General features: G+C 41.0%; 1 protein-coding gene across 1 annotated transcript in view; it reads right to left on the bottom strand.

Moving 5' to 3' along the window:
* LOC128373310 (pro-neuregulin-3, membrane-bound isoform) overlaps positions 1-12,635 on the bottom strand; it is a 501,549-nt gene that overhangs the window by 87,934 nt on the left and 400,980 nt on the right. Inside the window, exons 3-4 of the mRNA XM_053333598.1 lie at positions 10,177-10,250; positions 6,580-6,582 (exon numbers count right to left, since the gene is read on the bottom strand). Coding sequence (XP_053189573.1) covers positions 6,580-6,582; positions 10,177-10,250 — 77 coding nt within the window. The remainder of the gene's footprint in view (positions 1-6,579; positions 6,583-10,176; positions 10,251-12,635) is intronic.

Below are 12,635 nucleotides of genomic sequence, written 5' to 3'. Positions count from 1 at the left end.
TTATTAGTTGCTTGGGATCTAGGAAGTGGCTCATTAGGAGAGAAGGCCAACCCCTCAATTGGTGTGGATGCTCCTTTATAAATAGAGCTCTGAGCATTCAGTCACTTTCACTCCGCTCTGAGAAGCTGGGTTTGTTTAAGCTTTGGTTTCCACATTTTGGTACATGGTACGGTCCGAGGATCATGTTCTTTCTAAGATTACTGAAAAATACAGACACACTGGATAAGAATACCTGGCAGGGCCCCATATCGAGATCATATATTGTTTAGGTTACATCTTATATTACTATATATGTTGTTCACGCTCGGTCGCCATCACATTTGTATCTATCATCCATGCTGTCTGATGATCTGAGCTCGCATTAAACATGCATTAAGAAAGAACTCCTGATTTGCTTCATCTTTGTATCTTCAAGATCATCACAGAAACATCTGCTCTCACATATTTAATTTAATTTATTTAAATGTATTTTTGCTAGTTTAAAAAGTCATGTGTGGTCTCCATATTTTGTTTTACCTTCCTGAGTTTGTAATTTTACACAAGGTTTGATCCTTAAAACAAAATTCATGAACTGTAACTTTGTTCATTTCTTAACATTAACTGAGAGAAAATGCACCAATAAAAGGAATCAACAAACCTACTAGTTCCCCCCAAGCTTCTAGTCTCTGCTTATCGAACAACTGTGTTTTGCGTCTATTTTTTATTTTTTTAAATTTGCACTCGCAATCTGTGTGCAATTAGCACCTAAGTGACTAAAGCTGCAGCTCGTGGATTATGCTGCTAATTGTAAACCCGTGCAGCTTCTTGCACGCAAGAACAAACAAACAAATGCACAATTACATCTAGTGAGAGGAGAAGTGGTGAACAGCATTAATGTGCATGATGGATTCTTTTCATCTGGATTCAAAGAGACTTGCTGTCAAAAAGAGATTGCTTTTGTTGCTTTGTAATGGGTAGTCTAAATGTGAAAACTGCCATTTCCTTCACCCCCAGCACACTCCAATTAAACTAAAAGTAAGTCTTTGCCCTTGGAGCTAGCGCTTCATACAAAGCAAGCAATGTTACCTCTAATTCTATAGTTCTATAAGTACAAAATACGAAATCTTGATCCAGGATTTAAGGAGTTTCAATCTGCTCCATGTGATTGTTAGACCTAAAAGAAACTCACATCGTTCACATCTTAAGAGACCAGCTCAGACCCCTTCTGGCTTTGGTATCGTAAGACCGTCAAGCACACAGACTTGACAGCTCTTTATCCGTATCCTGGTAGGATGGATTTGCCTTGCCACAATAAGTCAATATGAGAAAGAAGGGCTGATACCAGAGTTGGTGCCAGAGTTGTCAAGTACTTGTGAGCATTAAGCCAGCTCTTTCCCTCCTCGCCTTTCATACGGTGTGAATTCAACATGATGTGTCCTGAGACTCTCATTCTTCTCTTCCCAACTCCGTATAGGAATGTCGGGATGGAGATGCATGCAGGCAGAGACACAAATGTGAAAATGAAGAGCACGAGGAGGAACACACAGAAGAACATGCAAACAGGAAAATGCACCGCGAATCGTGCCAGCATGTCTTCGGAGAACTAGCTACCTATATATGAACACCAGAGGGGTAAAACTACATTAAGCGATTACTTTTATGGCCACTTGGGGGCAGCAGAACAATTAACAGAACATGTATTATTATATCATCACCTGTTAGGAAACAATAAGCTGAAATTTGCTTTAAACCTCCATAAAGAGGAGCTGCGGTCGAGTGATTATTCTCTGTAGTTTCATTACTAAGAACGACATCTCTGACACTGCCATTTAATTAATTGTTAATATAAATAAAAGATCGATTATAGTTGCTTTAAATGTGACCTACTGATGGGTGTGCCTTACGATGACATCATAAAGAAAAGGTAAATTACGTATGTTTTAAAGGTATGATAAATATCTCCTTTTCGTTATCAGATTCTGCATTCAAAGCCCCTCTGTGGAAGATTTAAAAATTGGCAAATAGCAAAATGATCCCTCAACCCTATTCCCAATAGGTCTAAAAGTAATAAAGAAACATCATCAACATTTTCTAATTTTCTAAAAACATATGCCATAGTCTTCTGAGACACGTGAAGTGTCAAGTCATTCGAGATAATTCCAAGTCACCAGTTTTAAAGTTTATTAAAAAATCATATTACTAAGGATTTCAGGTCTTAATGCTGCCTAATAAAGTAACAAAGCATTCAGACATTCTTCTTTAAAAGCTGTCGAAAGTGTTTATTCAAATCAGATTAATCAGATTATTGTGATTTGTTTAAGTGCCTTAATTGACTGTTGTTTACATGGCCTCTAAAGACCATGTGAACGATACTGAATGATGCCTGTAAGTCATGAACAAACCTCTTTAATAGAGCCGTAAAACCCTCTTAGGGAGGAGTTGAGTGTGGATTATTTTGTATGATGGATCAGCAAAGTATTTAGAGTCAAGTAAATAAAGTCTCAGATTAGTCTGAAGTCCTCATTTTTGTTATTTAAGTCTAAAGTCTACAGCTTGTTTAGCTTTAGGTTTGTATTACTGTTACTTTGTCTGCTGTTTAGTATTTGACCACATCTTATTATTTCCAAAAAAACCCCACATCCTGTATTTGAGCTTATTTTCTCTCAACTTCTCTGAATGATGATGACGGTGGATATAACTACATGAACAGATTTGTGTGAAGTAGTGAGTATTGATTCTCAACTTGCTTAAAAGGTCAGCTTGCATTCACATTCATACTCAACAACACTTAATTCTATGGTCTGTCTCTTATTTTTGTTTTCTGTTGTATCACTGAGAGAGTGAAGCATACATTTCTTATTTAACCCTTCTGTTGTCTTTGAGTCAAGGAAAGGAAGGAAGAAGGAAGGAAGGGAGGGAGGAAGGGGGGAAGAAGGGAGGAAAGGAGGGAGGAAGGAAGGAAAGGAGGGAGGGAGGAAGGAAGGAAGGAAGGAAGGAAGGAAGGAAGGAAGGAAGGAACCCTCCTGTTGTCTTCTAGTCAAGGAAAGGAGGAAGAAGGAAGGGATGGAAGGAAGGAAGGGAGGAAAGGAAGGATGGGAGGGAGGGAGGAGGGAAGGAGGACAAAGGAAGGAAAGGAGGGAGGGAGGGAGGGAGGGAGGGAAGGAGGGAAGGAAGGAAGGAATGGAAGGATGGGAGGAAGGAAAGGAAAGAAAGAAGGGAGGAGGGCAGGTAGGGAGAGAGGAGGGAAGGTAGGAAGGAAAGGAGGAAGGGAAGGAAGGAAGGAGGTAGGGGGAGGCAAGAAAGATAAGGAGGGAGGGAGGAAAGAAGGAAGGGAGGAAGTGAAGGAAGGGAGGGAGGGAGGGAAGGGGATGGAAGAAGGAAGGGAGGAAAGAGAGAGGAAGGAAAGAAAGGAATGGAGAAAGAGGGAGGAAGGACAGACGGAAGGAAGCAAGGGAAGAAAGAAGTAACAGTCAACATTGCTCTCCTGCTCAGAGTAACATTATTTTAACATTATTTTAACTCCAAGGTGACTGAATTGCCCTTGCCTCAGCAGTTGACCCGTGATAAAAGCAGGAAAAGCTTATACCAATCGTACATTTTTATGCTTCTTTTTATGCCGTATGGATTGAAATATGCAATACAACATGAAATACAGGGGTTTTATTCTCGAGGAAATTGGACTTGCATGATTACAGCAATGTTATCATCTGTGGCGCACACAAACCTGCCGAGCATGAAATCAGATCTCATAAAGATAGTGTAAATTAAATTTGTCTTCAGATTTAAATCTCTAAATCTCTCTCTGTGTGTGTGTGAGTGTGTCTACAGGGTGTGATATGATGCATGCGCTGTAGAATATGCTGATCCCGACTCTGCCTCACAGTGTCGTAAAAAAAAAAAAAAAAAAAAACCCGCCTCGGCTCCCCGGGCCCCTTCGATTCGAGAATATGTTTTCAATGTGGCCAAGAAGACAATGATTGCAGAAGGGCTATGTACTGTACTGTAGATGATGAAAGGTTGTAAAGAAAGAGATAGAGGTAGGGCAAAAAGAGAGAGAGAGAGGGGGGGGGGGGGGGACACCACTCAAAGGGAATATATTTACAGTCTAGTCTGCATCAGTACCGTGAAGTTCCTGAGAATGGGTAGTGCCAATCAGCAGCATCCCACTTTAAAACAACAAAAGATGTCTCGTCAACAAAAGCAGCTTGAACTCAGTTTCTTCTGCATCTCGCCAGTGAAAGAAGATTTGACATACTGTATGTAACAACAATAAGCCTTTGTTGCTCTTTGATAGATTCGGAGGGAAGAGGGGGGAGGAGGGGGGGACCTAAACAAATCTTTGATCTCCAACACATCCTATCGAGCAAGCGAGGTGACGAGCTCAGCGTTTGAGTTTTGTCAGCATCTTAAGAGCTAAATGCACATCAGTGACTTGTGTGTAACCCCGCTGTCTAACCTCTGAGGTTTTCCAGCAAACTTCTTTTACATGAGAGCTTAAAATCTTTATGAGGAGTTTGTTTAAGATCTAAGTTATGTCTGACTCCTAGCTTTTTAACCCTCTTTGAGCTGAATGTGGTGTAAAATCATCATGCTGTGTCATCCTTCCCCGACTACATCCAAGATCAAAAGAGGCAAAGTGATTCTCTGTTTAACATTTTGGTCTTTGGCACAGCAGCCTGGGCCAGAAAAATCAATAAAACCTTTATATCCCTCTTTTAAAAACCTGATTAAGTGCTAAAATGATTTGTTAATTAATCAGCAAATCTGGTAATAGATCAACTCCTTAAACATTTTAATGGTGAAACCATAGACTGTACAAAAGAAATGGACGTAACATCCGTGATGTCACCCATTGGTTTGTGGACTGCTGCTTGGATGCCAATAGTTTTCTATAGTTTTAGGCAGCGCCATCTTTAAAATTTCAGGTGCATGCTGGGAAAAATAAAAACACAGATTCCACTTATATGGGCATGAGGCGGGGTCATGGGCCGAGCGGGGAGGTTGCTATGGTTGCAAGGGCTGGATCTCGAGGACATTGGTCAATCAACCTGTCAATCAGGACGTAGCCACGCCCTAATGCATACCCTGCTTTATCGTCACATATAAAATCAGGGAGGCCAAAATGTCCCAAATGAACATCATACTGCATTGAAGAAGGCTTTAAACTAGCGATTGAGACCATAAACACATTTTGAAAACGTTTACTGAGGTTAGAAATCAAGTAAGAAGTTGGTGAATTCTCCATTGACTTGTATAGAGACGGTCGCCCCCTGGTGGCCTTTTGATAGAATGCAATTCTAAGTTACTTCCGCGTTGGACTCATATCAGAGGACCAGAACTCCCCGCCTGGGTGAAACTCTGGATTACAGTCATTAATAACACCTTTTTACATTCAGTGGCTACTTAAAAACTTCAGATTAGGGAAGGACTGTTCATTATTCCATCAAATGAAAATATTCAAGGATTCCTGCAAAACTGAGCCTGGTATTCCTGGTATTTTATGAAACTTTAGGATATCCACCAAGCTATTAACAAACAAAGTTGTGCAGATTTGAAGCTTTTTTTTGTGTCTGTACAGCATTAAATTGTAACTTTTTAAGGTTTTTCTTCTCCAATGTGTTCATTCCTATTAAATTCATCAATGTAACTTCAATTAATCGAAACAAATTCATAGATTAATCATAATAGTAATAATTCGATCACCAGCTTCCCTTCTCCCTTTCTTTGTCCTGGATTTGTCTGATCACGTCCACGTTATATAACCATGTCTGTCATTTTATTACTTGTCTCAAAAGCTTTTCTTCTGTGTTGTTTTGCAGTTATTAAAGCGCAGTTTTGTAGAGGTGTTATGAATTGTTTAAATAATAAGTTATATTACCTCTTGTTTTGTTGTAAAAGACAAACATTTCTCTCTTTTTGTGCCTTGCTTCGTGTCTCACTCCCTCTCTGTGTTTCTATGCAGCCGTCGGAGTCATGACTCTCGTTTTTTCCCCCTCAGACACTCAGAGACAGCGTGATTGCCCAACTCAGAAGACATGTCCACTTTCATCCAGTCTCTCTCTCTCTCTTTCTCTCTCCTCCTCTTCACTTACACCCTTCCCTTCCCTTCCCTGGAGGCTTCATCATGCCAGAGGTCCTTGGCAGCACTGGTTTTGCCCTGATGGTGAATCTTTTAAGCTGGCACAATTCAAGCATCAGTCCATCTGAGGCCCATGCCACTTAGTGTTAGGAGATGAGTTGGACAGAGAACTGTAGGCTGGGGAGAACGGATGAGGTCTGACGCTTGGACAAGATGCGTGTTGAGGAAAGGATGGCACGGAGGAGGTTAGAAAGAGACAGATGGGGGCAAGAGGAGGGCTGTCTTTAGGGAAATTTGGAATAGGGAACATGGATGTCAACACGGAGGCATACTTTAGCACGAGACAAAAAGGTAACCCGGGAAATTAGGATTTGATGAGCTGCGAGCAAAGGAGTCAAGGGGAGAGATGCTTTGACAAGATTATTTGACGAGGAGGAGGAGGAGTAGGAGGAGGAGGAGGGGGGTGATGAAAGAAGAGGAGGCCACAATCGGCCACTCTTCTTTTCTAACTTTGCACTTACCAACTTTTTGAAGCAGGAAGTAGTTGAATAAAAAAAAAAAGAAGAAGAAAGAAAGAAAGAAGGTGTTGTTACAGGAGAGGAAAAAAAGGAATCAATTGACTGTATGACATTGTGTATTGTAGTAGAGAAGAAAGAACAGGGACTTTGTCAGAAATAAAGTAGGTATAGTCGAGAGAGAGAGAGATCGAAGCCAGCGAGAAGAATGACCTGAAAGTGGGTCGATCGATTCGTACTATTAGAAAATGAATTGAGGATAGAGATTTTGGGTGAGAGTTAGAGAAAGAAGCAAATAATAGATGAATGAGATCAGTAATGAATGAGGGGAAAGTGTTTCGAGCTAAACCGAAAGGTGTTGGCGATGTGTCAGGGGTTCAGTATAGCGGAGGAGGGGAGGGTGGCGGGGGGGGCTGCCAAAAAGTGAAAAGACTACTTTCTTTTCTCTTCCTTGTCCCTCATGGCTCAGTAATGACTTGGTAACTCCAAAACAATTTATATGGAAATTCACCTGAAAGAGTCATGTCCATTAGTCGACTAATAATCAGTAACAGTGACTTAGGCGAGAAAACCAATTTAAGGTTATGATTAAGATTTGGTTCTTGGGTTTGTTAGAGGGACAACTCTGTTTCTTGGTGTTGAAACTCATTTTTTTTGTTTTACCCCTGGAGTTACACGGAGCATTGTTAAGCCTTCAAGGTGCAACAAATAGTTACGATCCTAGAATTGTTTCTTTTATTCCTCTATATAGAAAGACGGGGCATGTAGCTAGTTTCTATAATTTCCTAACATGGATGGTCTAAAAGGTCTGTTTCCTCTCTAGCAGAAAGACTCACCTCTGCTCCTTGGAACAAACTACCAGAAGACCTGAGATCAGTCAATGAAAACTTAAAACCTTTCTCTTTTATCAGACTTATAGTATGACTAGTCAGTTTTTATACATAATATGGTAACACTTCATTTCACAGGTAATAGGTCCTCATAATTTAAAAACTACTTCTTCTTCCTTACTGGGCAGTTGTACTCAAATCAAAGTAAACTTCCATTAATCACTTTATTAACCCTCCTGTTGTCCTCGAGTCAAGGAAGGAAGGGAGGATGAAGGAAGGAAAGGAGGGAGGGAGGAAGGAAGGAAGGGAGAAGGAAGGAAAGGACGGAGGAAGGAAGTAGGGAAGGAAGGAAGGAAGTGAGGAAAGGAAAGAAGGGAGGAAGGAAAGGAGGAAAGGACGGAGGAAGGAAGGAAGGAAGGGGGAGGGAGGGAGAAAGGAAAGGAGGAAGAAGGAAAGGAGGCAGGAAGGAAGGAGGGAAGGAAGGAAAGGAAAGAAGGACAGAGGAAAGAAGGAAGGTAGGGGGAAAAAAGAAAGAGAGAAGGAGGGAGGGATGGAGGAAGGAAAGAAGGAAGGGAGGAAAGAGAGAGGAAGGAAATGAAGAGAGAAGGAGGGATGGAGGAAGGACAGACGGAAGGAAAAAAGAAGGAAGGAAGGAAGGAAGGAAGGAAGGAAGGAAGGGTCAAAACTGACGGGGTCAATTTGACCCGGGAGGACAACACAAAGGTTATTATTCTTATTGGAAGTGCACCAATTGAACTTTGTCTCAACTCTGCCTTAAATGATCTGGTCCTTTATATGAACCCTCCTCTGATTTACAGTCTCAAATTAGGTCTTTTTTCTGGGGGGGGGGGGGGTCATAATAAATCTTAGGACCTTGGGAGAACAGTTAAACATATAAAAACCTATAGTACCTAATATGGTAAAACGTTATTTCACAGGTCAGTAATTCCCTCCTTTCAGACGACACTGAGTTTAAATAATTGGATGAGTTTTAAAACTATTCTTCTTCTCTTCTGTGCTGTTGTTCTCAAATCATAGTAAACATTCATGCATTATTACTTTATTAATGGAAGTGTTGAATTGTGTGCTTGCCTAACAAACAAAACAAATTACTTCTATAATATAATAATATTATAATAATTATAATAATTCCTTCTTCCTCCCTTCCCCCTTTCTTTCCTTCCTTCTTCCTCCCTTCCTTCCTTGACTCCAGGACAACAGGAGGGTTAAAAGAGAAATTACATAAGGCATCCCTCCTAACCAGCCATGTTTAAAAGTAATAACAGTGTAAACATAATGTCTAATGTCAACTGTTTCCGTTTGACATTTGACAAATTGTCGGAGTGATGAGGACGCTAGCAGTTCTTAGCCACCGATACGTTCAGGTCGGCAGGTTAGTGTACAAACAAAGCGACGGGTGTCACTTCACTGAACAGCAATGTTGTTCTAACAAGGACAATTACCCTAATACTTCCTTGAAATTAAAAACCTCATTACAGAGACTTAATTAATGATCTGGAAAGTAAAGGATATTAACAAAGAGCATAGCGGTGATAGCGGTGTTGGTGCATTTTTGCTGCATTTAATCTACATGTCTCATTTATGGCATGCTCTCTCCTCTGCAATCAAGTAGAAAATGTCACAATGTCATAATGAGAAACTTTAATTTTGTATTACCGCTGAGTGTTTTTTGACATTGGACAAAAGCGAGGTGAAAATCCCTCCTTTTTATGGTAAATTGTGCTATTACACCATATGACTTGTTAGTTAAAAAAAGGAGCCACTGATAAGCTATTGTACTGCCAAAAACTTTAGCGCCTCAGTGACAAGGTTGCATTTTTTATTTTTTTTTATTTTTTGAATGAGCTGAGAGGAGAAAAAAAAGGAAATTAATATGGTAGATAGCGAGCGGTGAGGACAGAAGTTAGGGGCAATTTGTGTTTTTCCTTCAACTACATGACATTGGGAGGACCATGTCTGAGGGAGATAAAGAAATGGGAGAAGTGTCATTAGTGTGGGGGAGGAGAGAGGGTATTTGAAAAAGTGGTAAATAGAGGAGAAAATGGAAAGGTAATATGAGGACAAAAATTATGAGTTTTTATGCAGAGAGGAATATAACAGACTCTTATAGACCAGTTTTACACAACATAAAAAAAGAAAAAATGAGGATTGTCTGGAGTTAATATAATCCTGTAATCCTAAAGGTTGGAGGGCGAGGGCGGTGTATTTTTTAGTAGGCTATACTTCACACTTCGCTATACACAATGATCGATATGACTGATGGTAAGAAGAGAAACCAATCCGTCACTGCAATGCTGCTCCAATGATTAACAGCATCTCTGGAGAATATATGCATATTTCAAAAAGGGTGATATGTACTGTAGCATTTCTACCTTGGAAAATATTTGTATCTCAAGACAAACAGAGCAGAATTCAATTTAAACTGCTTGAGTGCTCCTATAATAGTCGTCAGGCTAATATTATTACATATTAGTCTGTCTTGCAGGATGTTTGCATGGCAAGAGCTGAGCTTTTTTTTGGTAGTGAGAACACGTACAGTAAATGTCTGTGTAAAGCTGAGAACATTTGATTTTTCCTCCAGTTGCTTTATTAATACAAATCAGTACTCTGAGAGAAGAGTAAATGCTTCTCCTGTTGAACCTCATCAGTATGATCTAAGAAAATATGACCCCTCAGTTTCCCTTCAGTTTTACTTTTACACTTTCAAAGATAATGGGAGATGTTTGCTGCGGGTTGGGGGAATACTACTTACTCGGATCAGACAGGATGGAGTCGGTCTTCGGTAGAAATTGGTCACAGCGGATTCCTTGGTAGCCTTCTCGACACCTAGTGGAGAAAAAATAAAGAAAAGTAAATCATCAGTAAACGAGGCTGGTTGCTCTGCTTCGGAACAAATGTAACTATAACTGATGCAAATGCAAGAGCGGCACATTAAAAGACCTCCTGTGTTGAGACAAATGTAAGTACAGTACAGCGAGGCTTTGTGGAAGAGAGAAGAAGAAGTGAAAAAAAAAAGTGCAAGGTAAGGCAAGCTGAAGAAATTAATGGTGTGGTAATCTTTAGGGGCCAGAAAAAGCCTGCACTAGTAAAGGACACATCTGTCTTCTCAGCCAAAATCACAAATTGGGGCTGCAGTAAAGAAGTAAGAAGGGAGCATCCAGTCCCAATTAACTGAGACCCTGTAACCTTTTCACTGTGTGCTGCTAAATGAGTTTCAGGTTCTTTGCCTGGTTTTAGACAATCTTCCCAGAAACACACCAACCCGATGAATCCAAACCTAAAAGCTACATTTATTAGATTTCCTTCATACTCTCAGCACCTCAAGCCTGGAGCCACTAAGAGGAAGCCATTATGGAGAGTGCTCCGTTAATTGAAGACACTTTTCATTGTTTCTGTACAATGTAGATCCTCAAACTTTCAAGAAAAAATATGGAAAGGTTCACCTTTTGAATTTTGATTGGCACATTTACGAAAGTGCCAATCAAGCGATGATCATTAAATCACCAACCAAAGTTTGAAATGTGCTCGTGCTGAGGAGGATGTGTTTTTAATTAAGTTCAACTCAATACATATATCCTTATCAACATTTACAAGTATACTGAAAGGGGGGAGGGAAGGAAGGAAGGAAAGGAGGGAGAGAAGGAAGGTAGAAGGAAGGAAAGGAGGGACGGAAGGAAGAAGGAAGGAAGGAAGAAGAAAGGAAAGCAGGAAGGAAGGAGGAAGGAAAGAAGGGAGGGAGGAAAGAAGGTAAGCAAGGAAAGGAGGGAGAGAAGGAAGGAAGGAAGGAAAGGAGGAAGCAAGGAAAGGAGGAAGAAAGGAGGAAGGAAAGGAGGGAGGAAAGAAGGTAAGGAGGGAGGAAGGAGAAAGGAAAGGAGCGAGGAAAGAAGGTAAGCAAGGAAAGGAGGGAGAGAAGGAAGAAAGGAAGGAAAGGAGGGAGGGAAGGAAGAAGGAAGGAAGGAAGAAGGAAGGAAAGGAGGAATGAAGAAGGAAAGAAATGAGGGAGGAAAGAAGGTAAGGAAGGAAAGGAGGGAGGGAGGAAAGAAAGAAGGAAGGAAAGGAGGGAGGGAGGAAAGAAAGAAGGAAGGAAGGAAGGGAGGAAGGAAGGGAGGAAGGGAGGAACAAGTCAAAACAGACGGGGTCAATTTGACCCGGGAGGACGATATGAAGGTTACATGTGCCAATCAAGCGATGATCATTAAATCGCCAATGAAAGTTTGAAATGTGCTCGTGCTGCTCTTCAGAAATTGTGAGGAGGATGTGTTTTTAATTAATTTCAGCTCAATACATACATCCTTATCAACATTTACAAGTGTAACTGTGGCTTACAGGGCACGGAGGAAAAGCACGGAGGCTAAGATGCCAGATTGCAGTATAAAGCCTAATTGGATGCCTCAGTTGGTTTGGATATCAATCTTTGCCTCTGGTCATTTGTACTTTGCTTGCTGTTGTTTTTTTTTCCTGTTCCTCTTGAGGGAAAAATGCAAGTCTCATAAATGTAAATAACACACAAAGTTCACCCACAGTAGCAGAATCTTGTGCCGCCTTTCCAAATCACTAACTCTCAACCTGCATCCCAGTTCATCCCTGCTTTACTCATGTAGCTTTGTTTCATTGACTCTCCAGGAATTAATCCGTACATACTCTGACAAGCTGACAGCAGAGCAAATATACAAATCCCAGAGCGGCCTCTATACTTTTGGAAACCCCCCAACCGAGAGAACATCTACGTCCACATAGACAAAACACCGGAGCTGTGCATAGAGATCAAGCTTACAACATGATGTTGTGTGGCATATCAAAGATTAAGCTGCATGCTGAATGGTAATGGCTACCCCTCTTTTTTGTCTTTCATCTACAGTGAGTGATTTTTAATTATTAAATGAACCGCATTGGGGGGGGGGGGGGATGCACTCGTCTGTGCCATGCCAGTGTTGTGCAAAAAGAGCTTCTTCATTGTTGGGAGAGGAAAGAGGGCAAATATGTTGAGACTAGACAACAAAAACACAATGACATAAAGGGAAATATTCAAGTTAACCCTCCCTCCTTCCCTCCCTCCCTCCCTCCCTCCTTTCCTTCCTTCTTCCTCCCTTCCTCCCTCCCTCCCTCCCTCCCTCCTTCCTTACCTCCTCGCTTCCTTCTTTCCTCCCCATTACCGTTTTTCTTTCCTTCCTTCCTCCTGCCCTCCTCCCTCATTCCTTCTTCCTCCCTTCC

This window comes from Scomber japonicus, chromosome 14, assembly GCF_027409825.1.
Source record: "Scomber japonicus isolate fScoJap1 chromosome 14, fScoJap1.pri, whole genome shotgun sequence".
Classification (NCBI taxonomy): domain Eukaryota; kingdom Metazoa; phylum Chordata; class Actinopteri; order Scombriformes; family Scombridae; genus Scomber; species Scomber japonicus.
Note: the sequence above shows the minus strand (reverse complement) of the source record. Positions and strands in the feature narration are given on the sequence as shown.